A 17,317-nucleotide genomic window follows, 5' to 3' on the forward strand; every position below is an offset into this window, starting at 1 on the left:
CACTGGCTGCTTTTTGTTCATACACAAATGTGCTCTTCTTGCTTCAGTGTCTGCCAACCATGTGTACTTCCCAGACAACTCCATGGGATCCTTGGGAATGAGCCACTAAAGTGCTCAGTGAGCACCTCTCTGAATACTTGGGGCACCCTTCCACTTGGAGGGACAATCACCCCACTGTTTCTATGTCATAAAGTTATTCACATGTAAGTTTGTGTCCTCATAGTCCTAAACCCTGACTTGACAGCTTCTCTTCCTCATTCTCCAAAATTCATAGTGGATAACGTGGTTACCAGTGTGTCCTGTTTTCTTGTCATTCCTCAGGTGCCTACATTATGGTCCTGGTAGATTAACGTCACTCACGTGTGTGAACAGACCCTTATGATTTAAAATATCTGATGTGGGGCTGGGGAGATGGCTCAGTGGGTAAAGTTGCTTACTGCAAGAACCTGATGACCTGAGTTCTAGCCATGGATCTCACGTTAGCGTTTCTATTGCTATAATACAACACTGTGCCTAAAGCAACTTGGGGAGGAAAGGGTCTTTTGCTTATAAATCTATATCACAGTCCATCATTGAAGGAAGTCAAGGCAGGAGCTAATGCAGAGGCCGTGAAGGAGATCAGCTTACCGACTTGCTCCCTAAGGCTTGCTCAGCCTGCTTTCCTTTTATTTTTTCTTTTTAATTTTTTTATCGTTTTTATTGAGCTATACATTTTTCTCCACTCCTCTTCCTTCCTCCCTTCTCCCCTCCACCCTCTCCCATGATCCCACACTCTCAATTTATTTAGGAGATCTTGTCTTTTTCTCCTTCCTGTGTAGATCCATGTATGTCTCTCTTAGGGTCCTCTTTGTTGTCTAGGTTCTCTGGGGTTGTGGACTGTAGGCTGGTTTTTCTCTGCTTGATGTCTAAATGCCACTTATGAGTGAATACATATGATATTTGTCTTTCTGGGTCTGGGTTACTTTACTCAATATTTTTTTTCTAGATCCATCCATTTGCTTGCAAATTTCAAGATATTATTATTATTATTATTATTATTATTATTATTATTAACTGCTTTGTAGTACTCCATTGTGTAAATGTACCACAATTTCTTTATCCATTCTCTGGTTGAGGGGCATCTAGGCTGTTTCCAGTTTCTGGCTATTACGAATAATACTGCCATGAACAGAGTTGAACACATGTCCTTGTGGTATGATTGAGCATCCTTTGGGTATATGCCCAAAAGTGGTATTGCTGGGTCTTGAGGTAGGTTATTTCCTAATCTTCTGAGATATCACCATACTGATTTCCAATGCATCAGCTTGCTTTCTTACAGAAATCCAGACCACCAGCCCAAGGATAGCACCACTCACAGTGGGCTGGGCCCTCCCACATCTATCAGGCCTATAGCCTGAGCTATCGAGGTCCTTTCTCAGCTGAGGCTCCCTCTTCTCGGATGTCTCCAGCTTATGTCAAGTTGATGCAACACTAGCACAGCATGTAAGGATACCGTGGTCTTCTTATCAAGTTGTGACCACAGAGACTGATTTGTTGTTCAGATGAAATGCAAACATACTGCCTTGAGAGTGAAGCTTCCGTGGTTTATGGATACTTCCCCTGGGAGATAGTAACTGTCCCCTGAATTCCACGTGGCCCATGCTGCCCCTGGCCCACCACTGGAGCTTGTCATTGACTTTCAGGCCTTGGGCCTCTACATTGAATTCCTTGTGTTCATCCTTCTCTCCCGGTGAGCACTTTTTCCTTCCCCACAACTGCTGGTCACTTCAGTCCCCATTTCACTTCATGTCTGGACGGTGGGACCCAGGAGAGGCCGCGACGCTCAACCTCTTCCACTGTCGTTTGAATCTTGTTACTTCCTGCTCAGAAAACTTTACACCTCAGCTTCTTTTCTTGTTTCTCAAGGCTCTTCTTCCTGAGTGAGATTGACTTTATTATTCACCCTTCCAGGATGCTCTGCGAGCCTTTACTGTGTCCCGTAACTCCAGTTTGGCTGTTGTGCCTGAACAACACTTGGCCAACTTCCTTTAGGCCCCGCCCTCTCCTGGAGTGCCTTCCCTCCACCCAGGCCTTGTTAAACCGATGCTTCAAGGCTCGCCCATGCCGGTCTATTTCCCTTTGAACTCCTCAAGCATTACAAATGTCTCTTTACCGACTGGAACACTTAATTATACACCTGCTTGCATAGTGGCGGTTGTTTTATGGATAAATCTATAAGCTTCTGGAAACAAAAATAAGCTTTCTAGTTTGCCCCTCTCAGAGTGAGTACATGGTGGCAGGATGTAAATGTTAATGTTTCGTATAGTTTTTGTTCAGGCTGAGTGGGTAGAGGAAATCTTGCCTTAAGTTGTTGCCTTTGATTTTTGCTTTGTTTCTTATTTTTGTTTGTTTGGTTTTTTTTTTATTTTATTGTTGCTGTTGTCTTGGGGGTTTTTGGTTTTTCAAGACAGGGTTTCTCTGTGTAGCTCTGTACCCTGTCCTGGCACTCACACTATAGACCAGGCTGACCTCGAACTCCCAGAGATCTGCCTGCCTCTGCCTCCTGAGTACTGAGATTAAAGGCTTGTGCCACCACCACCCAGCTTTGTTTGTTTTGAGACAAGGTCTCATGTCACTTGGGTGGCCTCAAACTCACTGTGTAGTCAAGGATAATCTTGATCTGATCCTCCTGCCTCAACCTCCCAGATGTTGGGGTTGGGTATTACCTGTTATTATGTGGTGCTGGGAGTAGAACCTAGGACTTCATGCATGCAAAGGAAGCACTCAGCTAATGTCACATCCCTAGCCTTGTTGTCACATCTTCTTGTATGTATCTAAAATTATAGTTTGAATGATTGCACAGGTTGGAGAGAGAGCGCAGTGGTTAAGAATGTTGATGCTTTCTCAGAGGACCTGATTGCATTCCCAGCTCCCATGTCAGGTAGCTTACAACCACTTCTTTTTTGTTTTGCTTTTTTAAAATTTTATTTATTTATGTTCTGCCTGCATGTATGTCTGCAGACCAGAAGAGGGCACCAGATCTCAATACAGATGGTTGTGAGCTACTATGTTGTTGGGAATTGAACTCAGGTCCTTTAGAAAAGACAGCCAGTGCTCTAAATCCCTGAGCCATCGCTCCAGCCCTCACAACCACTTTTAACTCTGGATCCAGGGGATTCCAGTGCCTCTGGCCTCTTTCACACACACACACACACACACACACACAATAATAATAATAAAAATCTAATTACCATGATACAGAATAATTTGTTATATCAGTCATAACTTATAAAGCTATAGTAGTTCTTTTAAAAGGAAGAAAGAAAAAACTTTATTTTCCCCCTTTTTAAAAAAGGTATTTATTTGTTTGATTATTTTTTACATGCCACTCCCAGTACCCCTTCCCTCCTCTCCTCCTTCTCTTCCCCCTTCTCCCCACCCCACTCCCATCCATGCCTCAGAGAGTCTCCCCTAGGAAGTCAACTAAGGCTGTCCCATCACCTTGTTGATAGTCCCCCTAAGAAAAAGCTTTCTTAAGTTAGCTAATCCACTTAACAAAGCATAATTTTTTCTACATGTGCCATCGCTAAACGGCAGCTATTGCTACATTCCTGTCGTATCATTAAACATACTTCTAAATGACAGTATTTCCTTGTGTTTTTTTTTCCACAATATGCGCCTCCACATATTTCTTGGGTTTTTTTGTTTTGTTTTGTTTTGTTTTAACCCAAATTGTGACTGATGGAACTGGCAACCAATAAATGCCTGATGATCTTGTTGATTGAATAAATGAAATAGATAATATGCAATAACATGGGTCAACCTTGACAGGTTATACTAAGTAATTGTGGGGTGGTTTTGTTGCTGATGATGTTTGGTTGGTAGGTGTTTTTTATATTCTGAGATAGTATCGATAGTATCTGGTTATAGCCCAGGTTGGCCTCCTACTTGCTCTATAAAGGAGGTTGGCCTTGTAGTCATGATCCTCCAGTTTTTGCCTCCTCAATGCTGGGGATTACAAGCATATACTCCCATGCCAAGTTTGTACTATAAGTAATTGTGCTGGGAAATAAGTCAGTCACAAAAAGACAAATGCTGTATAATTCCATATGGGGGAGATATACAAAGTAGACAGACTTAGAATGTAGGATGGCAGTCTTGAGGACCAGAGGGCGGAGAGTTGGGGATTCAAGATACCATTTGAGTTTTCTATGATGAAAATGTCCTAGAGATATTGTGCAAAGCAATAGGAATATAGTTAGCATTATGGAATTATAAGCTTAAAAACTGTTTAGATGGTAAAGTGTGTGCTGTATGCTTTCTACCATGATTGAAAATAAAATTTTGGAAAATGAGGACCATCTCACACGTGCTCCCCATGATAGTGTGTGTGCAGCCACTGACTCAAGCCAGCAGGCGTTTCTAATGTTCTGTTCCTAATGGAACAAGACAGCTGTTTTTGATTTTTTTCTGACCTATGTTACCCCCAAAAATGGACAAGCATAAAAAGGACTGCTGGAACAAAAGAAGGTCGCCAAACGCTAAATACTTTTAGACTGCCTGTTATAGTGATTATAATTACTGGATTAGATTTGTTGCTGAATATAGGTGTCAGTTATTTGAGTACTAAACGGGTGTACTTTTTACCCTTTGTAATTTTTCCCTTCTATGATGTTAAACCCTCACATGCATTTTAGTACTATTACATGAGATGTGATTTATGGAATATCATTTATTCTTTTGTAAAAAAAAAAAAAGGTATAAGTAGATAAAGCTGGAATTAGAGCGACAGAGAATAAAAACCCAGTATGAAAGACAATATACTTTGTTTACCACGAATTACAAATCAGGGCTAAGCTCTGACTTTCTCTCTTCGTATTTCTCATTCACCCACACACAGTTTGGTTTAGTTTTTTTATTTTTTATTTTAGAGTTTAATATATGCAGGGCACTTTCCCCAAACTACCTGCTTACTATTCCTCTGCTGTCCTTTGAGCAAGTTTGGTTTGGTGTCACACCCAAAAGAAAGGGCGCACCTCTTTAACCCTTTCAACTCTTGAATCAAACACACCCTTATTAAATGAGCTTTTCACCTGAACCGTCAGTGTCTGCGCCTGAGCTCCGCGGGAGAGTGAGCTGGCCAGGGTTGAACAGGGCCGACTGGAAAGTGGACAGGTTGGGCTGTGGTAAGAAGACAGCTGAGAGTGGGGATGTGGGCCGAGCTGCAAGCTGCTCCCTGTGTTCTTTTGCTGAATCCGTAGGAAGTGAAGAAGCAACAGCATGGTAAGCTCTGACCACCGACCACTGTCTTGTTATCTCTCTGATGCCTGAGACCTTGTTTTGAGCTTACAGGACAGTGACATGAATTCCATCGATTAACTTCACAAAGTGTTTATTGTCTAGATCTGGCAAACTCTTGACTTTTAAACTCTTGATAATTTTAAGTAGGATGAATACGGTGGGAATCACATTCTTTGGATATCAGAGGGAATGCAACATCCAGGCTGTGGTCTGGACTGTCTAGTTCTCAGGTGTTTATGACATTAGCAAGCTACTCTTGTTAAATATGTCTGGGTTCCGGCCATCGGCCGTCGGCCATTCTCATGTTGATTTACAATCCTGCTCTGGGGTGTTGTAGGAAGACTTAGTTAATCCTTTCACCCAGCTTCTGTCCCTGCCTTCTTTTCAGATTCCAAAGACAAACTGGGGAATGGGGTATGGGTGGGGGTAGGGAATGAAATTGGTGGGGAAGAAATGCTTTGAGAGTCAGGATTGATTTTTTTTTTTCTTTTTCTTTTTTCTGGTGATAGAAGTTAAAACACTATCGCGCGTTCTTCTCAGATGTAAGCTATCCTTCAAATGTGTCTCTGGTGGGCGTTGGCTGCCTGCTGCTCTCACTGCCTGCCCAGTTATTATGTATTGCACATGCTTTCCCCAAACGAGGCTTATTAGGACACAGAAGTGTTATGGGAACATCTTGGCTTGTCGCAAGCTATCATTCAAGAAGTGCTAAGGATGCGGGTGAGAGAGAAAGAGCTGTCTTGTAAACTTTCTAGCAAAAGGGCACTGACATAAGACCTCAATTTAGCTACACTGGTTTGATCACATTGAACCTTCAACCCAAGTGCGTGGTGGACTTTGGTGCCTCTGCTTCCTGTTAGAACTCTAGCCAGCATCTTTACCAGCTGAGCCATCTCATTGGCTCTCTTGATCATTTCTCAGGCATCTTAAAGGAACTAATTAATATGTTATGTTTTACCAGAAACTAATGAGACAAATCAACAACAAAAAACTTTTCGAAATTATTTGCCAATTAAAATAATCAGCCGTGTAAGTTTAAGAACATCATGAATATGATCCATCAAAAGTATTTGAAGTTAAATAAGTGAAATTTCTGATGTTTTAGTCAATGGTCCTATTAGGGCCCAGCCCCGGGAGCTGTGCTGAGCGGCTCAGTCTGTGAATGCTGCTAAGTGAGCTTAGGCTGGGCTGGGCTGGGCTGGGGGGGGTAAATCCGGCGGGCTGACCATTCTGAAAGCCATTTCTCTGTTGAATGTCCTTGCTACAAGATTAAAGATACAGGGAAACGTACATAGTATTAGCACGCTGGACTGCAGGCACTAGGAGCATATGGTTAGTGAGGATGACAACTGAATTTTAATTTGAAATGTTGAAACGGGCAGAGTCTGCTGCCCATGTCTCCAGGCATAATCAGGACTGGCACTGTGCAGGAAAGCCTGGGTGTGCAGACTTGTCTGCCTCAAGCCCGTACAGGAGCACGGGAGCAGGCTTTGCACATGCAATCCAGACGCACAAGCCGAGGCAGAGACCCGGCATCTGACACACTGCTGCCAGGAGTACAGTGATGAGAGGTGAGGAAACTTTCAAACTCAAAGGAGCAGCATGATTCTCACCGGCTCCTCACTCCCCAAACACGCATGCTCCCAGCCTTGTGGGGCACCTGCTCCATCCCACCTGGGCCCAGGCAACCCCGTGGAAGAACAAAATAAAAAACTATGTGTTCTATGGAGGGGGAAGCAAACCCATCTTCCTGCCTGTGGAAAGGAAGTGAGGGAAGACTCAACAGGTCAGGAATCAGAAAAAATACTAGGTATTGTATGAAAATCCTTATAAGGATAATTTTACCAGGTCCGATAGATTTAAATGCTGTGTCCTAAAAGTTGAGACCAACTTGGTGATTCCTGAGAGCCTCTCTGGGCTTCAGTGAGCTGCCTCCGGGTCTAGTTTCATTCTTGTAGCTGCTTCATTCCTGACTGCCTCATCTTCCTGAGGCAGCCATTGCTTTCAGTTCCTTTTGTATTTTAGGCAACCTCCTGCCTCATTCTTCATTGCTCCCTATTTGTGTGCGCGCACGCATGTGTGTGTGTGTGTGTGTGTGTGTGTGTGTGTGTGTTAAAGAGAAAGAAAGAGAGAGAGAGAGAGAGAGAAATAGAATAAAAAATGGAAGGAGAGAGTAGCGTAGCATAGCTATACATCTTTTTAAACACTCATGTGGCCTTGGGCAAATGCCTTTTTTTAATTAAAAAAAATTAAGTTTCATTCATTTCTATCTGTATGTACACCTACATCCCAGAAGAAGGCATCAGATCCCATTATAGATGGCTTTGAGCCACCATATGATTGTTGGGAACTGAACTCAGAATCCCTGGAAGAGTTGCCAATTTTCTTAAGTGCTGAGCCATCTCTCCAGCCCCCAGGGCAAGTAGCCTTTTGAAATGATTTGCCAATTTAAAAGCAAATTAAACTTATAAATTTAGGAGCATCATGATTATGAACCTTTAAAAACATTTGAAATTCCTGATCTTTTGGTTAACCATTGTATTAGTACATAATCGTAAACGCCTAAAATGTACTGTGCCGTTGATCCACCTACAGCCTGTGAACCCTGCTAGGCGAGCTTGGGCGGTTTCCTCAGGTGTGAAGGGAGAATGGTACCTATCCCCTCACAGGGCATTCAGAGGTCCCAGGCACAATGGTTCCTGAAATCACAAAAGAGAAAAATTAAAAGGCCAATTAGTATAGGACGGACACACATTCATTGCCTTTGACACCAAAGAAAAGCCCGCTCCTAGTAATTGTGAAATATAGCTTGCGTCAGAAAAGTGTATAAAATGTAAATGTGGAATATTGTGGGTAATTAGAAAGCAGGCGCTGGTGTAATTAGAAACAGCGAGAAATAGGATACTGTCACTTCCTCCTGGGCTCTGGTCAGCACTTCTTCATCACCAAAGCCAGGACCAGAGTGGGGGGGGGGGGGTGAGGTCACGACAAAGGAGCACAAAACAAACAAACAAACAAAAACAAACAAACAATTAAAAACAAAACCAGAGAGTGAAAAACAGCAAACACTCAGAAACCAAGACACGTAATGCAGCGATACCGTTTTTTGAAAACTAAAAGTTAATGAGAAATATCCATGATAAAGCAACCAAATTTTAAATAAGGATCTACATCACAAAGAGATAACCATGATCTTTTTAAATATTTTGTTTATTTATTTATTTAAAAAGTTTTTATGTGTATAGGTGTTTGGCCTGCATATTTGTCTGCGCCCCACATGCATGCAGTGCCTATGGAGGCCAGAAGAGGGCGTTGGATCCTCTGTAACTGGAGTTACAGATAATTGTTATCCACCCTGTGGGCCATAGGACTGAACCAGGATCCTCTAAAGACCAACTAGAGTTCTTAATGACTGAATCATCTATCCCGCCCCAATACCTATTATCTTAACTGCATGATAGCCATACATATCTCTGCTTTTTCTTTTGATTTACCACCTACAAGCATACCCCAAGACAATATAATTTAGTTTTTGTATTCCTGAATTTCATATAAATAGAATTTTATGTTAGAGTCTCACCTATCTCTAGGTTCTTTTAATCAACATCTTATTTATATTGCTAGGTGTGGTGTCACACACACCATTACATGCATTCCTAGCATTTAAGAGGAGAGGCCTCAGCCTCCCAAATGGGTAACACAGTTGAGCTCCAGGCCAGCCTAGGCTACAGTGTTAGGCTCCACCACAAAAGAAACTAATAAATAAATAAAATAAAACAAAACAGAACAAGACCAAACCATCATACTTAGGAATGTCATCCATGGATAGTGGACGGCTGAGGCCTTTCCTTTCTTGCTGTGGAGTATTCTATTTTATGAATGCTTCCCTATTCATTGGTTCATCCTGTTATGGAGTGGCCCTGGCCTTGTTTTGATTGGGTATTAATAACAGGCACTACGGCTGTTACAGTTCTTGTACCCACCTACTGGAAGTGCACATACAGAATTCTCAAGGGGGCCTGTTCTCATAGCAAGGTCTTGGGGACCTTGGGACTTCCCAAGGTATTTCGGGGAAATTAGTAATGTCAAAATATTTATTATGTAATACTCTGAAATATTACTTGCCTTCTTCACTCCTCTGCTTGTACAAGTGTAGAGTGGGGTCCAACCAGAGGCAACGTAATATGTAATGGTGTCTTGTTCTGGTGGCCAAAGGATGCCCTGTGTATTGCTGAGCAACTTCTTCCTCCTCCTCTTCCTCTTCCTTTGTCTTTAGTATAGCCCCAGCTTAACTTGAACTCATTAGATATACCTGACTAGTCTTGAACTCAGAGATCTGCTTGCCTTTGTCTCCTGAGTGCTGGGTTTATAGGCATGTGCCACCACACCTGGCTTTGTCTGAATTTCTAACCTAACCACAGATAGATAAAATCTACATAAACAAGGTTTCCGTGGTCCTTAATTTCTAAGAATACCAAGGGATTCTAAAATCAAATTTTTGAGGACTTCTGTCCTAGGCAGTTTAGGAGGAGCAGAATTGTTCCATGAGAAATGCTGAGCTTTTCTCGGGTATTGGCACTTTCCACTGTGACCATCAGGGTGTGGGAGTCCCTGTTTCCTGCCTCTCCGGTATTGGGGTTGTTCTGTTCACTTTTTACATTTTGTTTCCCATGAAAATAATTCAAGGTCTGTGTACAGAGACGCAGCAGTCCTCTCTGCATCCTCCAACACATTGAGAGTAAATGTACCATCGTCCAAGGCATGGTGGGCATGGCGGGCATGGTGGGCATGATGGGTGTGGTGGGCATAGCGGGTATGGTGGGCATAGCGGGCATGATGGGCATGGTGGGCATGGTGGGCATAGCGGGCATGATGGACATGGTGGGCATGGTGGGCATAGCGGGCATGATGGGCATGCGGGCATGGTTGGCATAGCAGGCGTGATGGGCATGGTGAGCATGGCGGGCATGGTGGGCATGGTGGGCATAGCGGGCATGGTGGGCATAGCGGGCATGGTGACCACAACAGAATTTAGTACCGTTATTAATATTAATATAGAATTGTATTTAATAACATGAACTCAGTGACAGGCAAGTCTATCAAATAGTGCAGATGAAACAGTATTATATAGTTCACTAAAAACAGGAGGGGCAATGTATCAATAGTCGGTGTTTGGGGGACTTTCCTTTTTGACCTTATTTGTGGTTACGACTTGCCAAAAATATTAATGTGTATTTCTTTTATGGTTTTCATTTTGCCTTCTTGCTTGCATGTTTGAAGGGTATTGCTTTGTAACCCAGGCTGGTCTGGAACTTGTCATATGCCCCAAGCTGGCCATGGGCTACCATTCCAAACCGGCAGCTGTTTGTTATTGTATCTGAGATAATCGGCTTATAACAAGAAGAGGGCTTTTGTGTTTCAGGAGTTTTCGGCTCCCAGTTTTGAAAGTTCCAGCCTGCGATTAGCTGACTGTCACTTCTAGGCATGTGCAAGGCTCTGTGTCAGGGAACACCTGGAAAGTAAAACCAGTCACCTCTTAGCTGGGTATGAAAGATGAACACCTACTTTTTAAGGATATGAACCCAATCACCTCAAGACCTTCACAAGATCCTACCTCTTTACTCCTCCCTGGACCTCCCAATAGTGCCAGGCTGGAGACCAAACCTTTGGGGTCACTCCAGATTCAAACTGGAACGTGGCCTTTTCCCCTTCTTTATCTCCTCATTCTTCACCAGAAAGTATTGGGTGTTTTATGAGCACCTCATTTGATTCTTAAAACACACAGAACAAATATTTCAGAGCCAGGAGTTTGGGAATTATCAGAGGAGACTATCACTACAGTGAGGCTAGTTCCTGTCATGGCTTCATTATATACTGTTCCCTGCCTTTTGCTAGGATGGAGAGTAAGAGGTTTCTAGAAGGTGATGATGCAGTCTGTGTTCATCTGACTAGTAAATGTGTATTTGGTGCTTATTGGCACCAAGCACTGATAAAAGACTGGGGACCTAGAAGCTAAACAAAACTATGTTCCTATCCTCATAGGACTCACATTCTTGTAAACAGCAAGGAGTCCCTACATACAAATAATGCCATACTCACCCGAGGGCTGTCACCACCAGGGCCATACCAATCTGAGTGGACTCTGCTGACACCTGGGGCCATAGTGTCTTCCAGGCCAGAGCTGCTACTGAGGACCATGTCTGGGTCCATGGCCCTACCGTAGCCAGGGTCTGAGTTGATGTCCATGACTCCTGATACCATCAAAGGCTATGCTGATGACAGTGGTCTAGGCAGCCACCTGGAGCCATATTGGTATCCAAGGACCATTTTCCTGCTAATCCATACCGATCTGAGTGGCCTTCACTCTATCTGGGTTCATGATGACATCAGATCTCACGTTGCTGCCAGGGTCTATGTTTGGGTCCATGGTCCTACCACAATTGGGGTCTCTGATGTCTGTGGCCCATGGTGCCACCAAAGGACACACAGGTGTGCCCCAAGCCTAGGCTGTATCCTGTAGCCATGTTGGTGTCCAAGGACCATGCTGCCATTAAAGCCATGGTGCCATCCGGGCCAGGACTGCTCCAGACAGCCATGTCTGGGCCCCTACTGCTGCCAGGGTATATGTCAACTGTTCCTGGCTCCTGACATCAGTGAAGGCAATGCCAATGCCAGGGGTCTGGGCTGCCACCTAGGGCCATGCTGGTGTCCAAGGGCCTCAATGCCATGGGGCCCCTGCCAATCCGAGTGGCCTGTGCTGTTCCCTGGGGCCATGTTATCATCTAAGCCCTAGCTGCTACTGAAGACTATGTCTGGGTCCATAGCTGAACAGCAGCCAGGAGGGTCTGGGCTGATTAATATCCATGGCTTGTGTTACTACAGGCAGTCATAGAAACCTTGTGTGTTGGAATTCAAGGCCTGTGCTGAGCCAGGCCTGCCTATTACTGGCCCTGAGAGAGCTTGTCCTGTCCCTCAATGAACACTACAGCAGGAGACCTGACCCCCACACTCAGGAGAGATGGCCCCACTTGTCACCACAGATTTGGGAGAGCTGGCTCCAATGGTATAGGCCTAGGAGAACCGGCTCTGCTCCTCACCTGAAAAGAGCAGTCCCAGTGGCCTGGGCCAGTTCAGGAACCACCCAGACCCAAATCCTGGGCCTTGGGTTGGCCCACCCTAACATCTGCCCCGTCTATGAGCTGCTGCAGTGGACAAATGGACTGGGCCTGCCGAAGGATAACTGCGGAATCTCCACGGCTCAGGGCATGCTGAGAGGGGTGTCATGCGGGCCCAGTGATGTGCTGGGCCAGAGGCCTTGAAGTAAACCAATGGTTCATCACAGTGAACATTTCTTGGGTGGGACTGATTGGACGAAAGGGTGTACTGACTGACACACTGCAGCTCCCAGTGCCACGAGGAAGAGTGAAGAGGTGTGTTGGAAAGATGCAGCTGGATTTTTGTTTGTTTTGTTTAGAATTAACTTTGGCAGGGAATGCTGCAGAGTTGTGGGACAGACATGGAGGAGCAGGGAGGTGAGCAGGATTGGGGTGCATGATGTGACATTCCCAAAGAGTCAGTGAAGAATTATCAAAAAAAAAAAAAATCAAATGACAACAAAAAGACATACCTTTGTGTAAAGATGAGAGCTATGAAGAAAAACAGAGAGGCACAGCTATGGAAAGTGAGGTCGGTACCTCATGTGGTGAGACAAAGGTACCTACTGAGTGAGGTTCCTGTCATCTAAAATTATCCTTTTATAATATGTGAACTTATACAATTTTTACACACTAATAGAAGAATAGCTTCTGGTTTTGTTTTGTCCTAGCTGTAACACATTCAAGTGTTCATCAACAGTGATAGGCCACATTCTTCAGATACCCCCAGCTTTGTTGACGGGGGGGTTGGGTTTTTTGAGACAGGGTTTCTCTTTGTAACCTGGCTGTCCTGGAACTCACTCTGTTGACCAGGCTGGCCTAGAAATCACAGAGCTCCCTCTGCTTCTGCCTCCCGAGTGCTGTGATTAAAGGCTTAAAGGTTTGGACCACCACTGCCTAGCAGACACCCAGCTTTTTTTTATGTGCATGCTGGGATTCCAACTCAGGTCCTGTGCAGGCATTCTGACCTACTGAGCCATCCCTCCTACCACTAAATGTGGAACTTTTGAGAGGATAAATAGTTTGATCCTTTAGTAGTCCAAAGATTTCTTCAAGAAAGCATGCACTCGCTTTTCCTTCCCTCCCTCCCTCCCTCCCTCCCTCCATGCATCTCTTCTTTCCTTCCTTCCTGTCTTTCCTTTTTTATGACACTAGGTTTTACTGAACTGGCCTGGAACCTGAGGTCTTCATGTCTCGGTCTCCTGAGAGCTGGGATGCCAGGTGTGGACCATTACCCTCAGCTGCTTTGTGCTTCTTACCTGAAAATTACCAGCTGAGTGTGATGGCACACACTGGTACTCTCACAGCCCAGGAGTCTGAGGCAGGGGGAGTGTGAGCTTTGAGACACCCTGGATTCCATAGTAGATTGCTGTCAATTCGACTCGGCCAGAACAGGACAGAATAAACTACAAAAGAGCTTGTTAAAAAAGCAGTAATTCTTATTAGGAATTGCAGGAAACTCAGAAACTTCTCGGTCACGCTAACACATATTATTAGGCGCGTATTCTAGTATATATTAATTGGAAACATAAACGTTTTTATGAAAATAAACGCACTATTTTCTGCCACATTAAAAATGTGCTTAAACTGGCTCTAAGTTAGGAGGTCTCACGGTCCCTGGGCTTCTCAGAGGCTGCCTGAAGCCACAGTGCAGTGGCCTAAGGAGCTTGTCCCTTTCTCTGTATGGCTGCCCCCTTCCTCCACCTCCTCCCGGCACTCAGTCCCAGTCCAGTGTGAGCACAGTAGGCTAGGCTGGTCTTTGTGCTGTGGCTCACTCTGCTCACAGCGTATCCTAGTCTCCCTCCTGTCATTTAGAAATGGAGTCCTTACAGTTTCCTAATTACTCTTGGTATTTGGCACAAGTTGTTGTCCAGACCATTCTTTTTTAAAGTGTATAAAGAATACACTTTTAGTTTGAGCCAATATAAAGAAGACTAGTTGACTACTTTGTAATGAGCACATTTCCCTTTCCCAGTTTGGCTAAACTTCAATTAGAAACTCACTGGTTAGTCATTTAACTACGTAGTCAGGACACATGAACAGGTTAAAAAATACTTGGGCCAGGTGGTAGTGACACAGGCCTTTAATCCCAGGACTCAGGAGGCAGAAGCAGGTGGATCTCTGTGAGTTCAAGACCAGCTTGGTCTACAAGACCTAGTTCCTGGACAGGCTCCAAAGCTACAGAGAAACCCTGTCTTGGAAAAAAGAAAAGAAAAGAAAAAAATACTTGGGTTATAAATGTTCAATTCCTATGTCTCCTTTAGCCATTTGTACACAAGGGGTAAAAAAAAAATCACCAAATTAGGATTACATATCTCCAATTGTAACACAAATTAATTTACCCTGACAGTTATCTTTGTGAGAAAAAGAAAATATTAGCAAGACTGTTTAGTTTACATTAAAGGAGACATTATAAGTTATCTGGCACCTCTAATATGGTTCACAGTATGGGGGTCCCAGCCCAGGAAACACACTGACTTGGATAACTGAAGAAATGAATGAAAGGCTATTACATAGTGAGGGTAAGGTTGGAAACCAAGGGCCTTTCAAGATGATTAAGCACCAGAGTTCTTCAGCCACATGGCCTCTTCCAAGTGTCTGTGTCTAAATCTGCATTTCCTTTCCTTTCTTTTCTGTTTTTTTTCTTCCTCCTCCCTCTTTTTCTTTCACTTCTTTCCTCCTTGCCTTTATTCCTCTTTTCCTTTTTCTTTTTTGTGGTTTTGATGTTTTGAGACTGGGTCCCACTGTCCAGAACTCACGATTCTCCTGCCTCAACCTTGAGAGTGTATTACAGTGGACTGCCACATCTAATGCATTTCTTTCCTAAGTTATTCATACCTCAGCTCCACCAAACCTAGTGAATGCTCAGCTGACACTATGGGCCTGGAAGGCAAGAGGAGGAAGCCATAGTCTATGCCAGCATATTCAACTTGGGACCTAACTAGGAGGGAGGGAGAGGGGGAAATAGTGCCTTTGGCCCATTCCAGTCTCCCCTGTCAGTGCCTACCACTGGCTGAACCAAATCAAAGCTAAAGGGCCAGGGTTTCAGTTTCTATATTCCATTATGGCTGGGGCGTGGATCACACACAAGGGCAAAGTGAAGTGGGGCAGAAGACATACCTGGAACACACTTTATACTGCTAAGAGTTCTAAAGCAGAACTCCACCCCAAGAGTGGCCTGCCTTGCTAGCTACTCCATCCCTGCTACTGACTGCACAGTCAGGCCTAGGGACAGGCAAGACACACGGGTGGGACGCATGCTGTGCAGCCAGCACAGTGGTACAACTAACACAGCATGCTATGTCATATCGTCATATCTGATCTCCAGCAATGACTTATGATGCCGAAAAGGAAAAAGTATGGAGCCAACGTTTAGAAGAGCTGAGTTGTGTTTAGGAAAATTTGTCTCTTTGGACCGTGGTTCAATTTTTTTAGGGTAAAGAGGGGCTTACGGTACAAAGTAGATGATCAATCATCGTTAGTGACACCAATGAGAAAATTATTTCATAAGTCAAAGACTCTTCTTTTATTGATCAAGTGTCAGTGACTTATCCAGGTGTATGTAGATGCCCATGCCCATAATCCAGCACTTTATAGTCCGAGATAGGAGGATTGCCAAAAGTTTGAAGCCAGCCTGGACTATATATAGTTCCAAACTAGCCTAGGCTCAAGAGTGAGATCCTGTCTCAAAAACAAAAGTTTCAACAGCTTTAAACTGTGTCAGTGGCTTTAAATAATCAGATTTCACTCTAGCTCTGTAAAATAAATAAATAGATAAATAAATGATCTAAGTCAGGTCAGGTAGCAAACATCTATAATCTCAATCCTTGGGATGTGGAGGCAGGAGGATCAGAAGCTTAAGGGCCTGTTTCTTGTCACTCACTCTCCACCCTCTGCTCCCTAGCTCTGTTCTTTAGTTAGGTGCCACATGGTTCTACGAAAGGTACTTTTAAAATAATCAGCAGGGTCTTATTTACACAAGGCTGGCCTCAAACTCCAGGCCTAATCAAGGATGACCTTGAATTCCTGATCATCCTGCCCTCTATTTCCAGAGTGCTGGGGTAACCGGCTTGAGGCGCTGTCTACTTTATATGACAGTGCTGGGGATGGACCCAGGGTTTCATGCATGCTGGGTGAGCTGAGTAACTTCCTTAGCCCTAGGTATTTCTTACTTCTACTGAAGAAATTTTCTAACTTTTTTTTCTTTGCTTTTGATAATTGAAGACTAAATAAAGTATTTTAAACCTCTATTTTGGAGGACAGTATAGCTCAGAGGCCTGGACCTATACAGGGTCCTGGAGTCAATTCTAGTGGGGCAAAATAAATGAACATTTTTAACTTCTCCGTTTTTTAAATCATATGGTAAAGCTTTAGATAGATAGATAGATAGATAGATAGATAGATAGATAGATAGATAGATATAATCTATACAGAAAAGAAGTCCTTCATCCGAACAAATACCAAGCCCCAAAGCATAGGCTCTGAGAACACTGAACCTGGGGATATCCAACCCCAGGGCATCCCAGGACCACCCCTAGGTCCACAGAAGAGGAGAGCTGAGGTAGGCATACTGCAAGGGAGCATGAAGCATCCTGGTAGGACCCAGGACCTTCTTTGCAAACATTCTTTTTCCTAGCAGGGCTAAGGGACTAGGTGCAGGGTCTGTGCCCACCTACCTTTGATTTAAGACTCTAAACCCTAAAGTTCACTCTGTTCCCTGGTTTTTGGTTATTCATCTGTCAATACTCTCCCTATAAGCACTGTACAGAAACAATCTCTGCCTGTAAAGAAATGTGTAACTTGATTAAGAAAGGAGGTGTTCCTCAAAGACTGAGGGATTTCCTTTAACGGAATGAATGAGGCCTGTGAGCTCTGTTGAGTTG

The 17,317-nt window shown here is 44.0% G+C and overlaps 1 protein-coding gene across 2 annotated transcripts in view; it reads left to right on the top strand.

Annotated features, from left to right (window-relative positions):
- Crybg1 (crystallin beta-gamma domain containing 1) overlaps positions 1-17,317 on the top strand; it is a 200,035-nt gene that overhangs the window by 122,078 nt on the left and 60,640 nt on the right. The window contains exon 1 of one of the 2 annotated variants that reach the window (XM_048425019.3): positions 5,129-5,262. The exons of the other annotated variant lie outside the window; for it this stretch is intronic. Within the exon in view, the coding sequence (XP_048280976.3) occupies positions 5,260-5,262 (3 nt within the window). The 5' untranslated portion in view covers positions 5,129-5,259. Of the gene's footprint in view, positions 1-5,128; positions 5,263-17,317 lie in introns of those variants that run through there. 2 annotated transcript variants of the gene reach the window in all.

Source organism: Myodes glareolus, chromosome 1 (genome assembly GCF_982192425.1).
Source record: "Myodes glareolus chromosome 1, mMyoGla1.1, whole genome shotgun sequence".
Lineage (NCBI taxonomy): Eukaryota > Metazoa > Chordata > Mammalia > Rodentia > Cricetidae > Myodes > Myodes glareolus.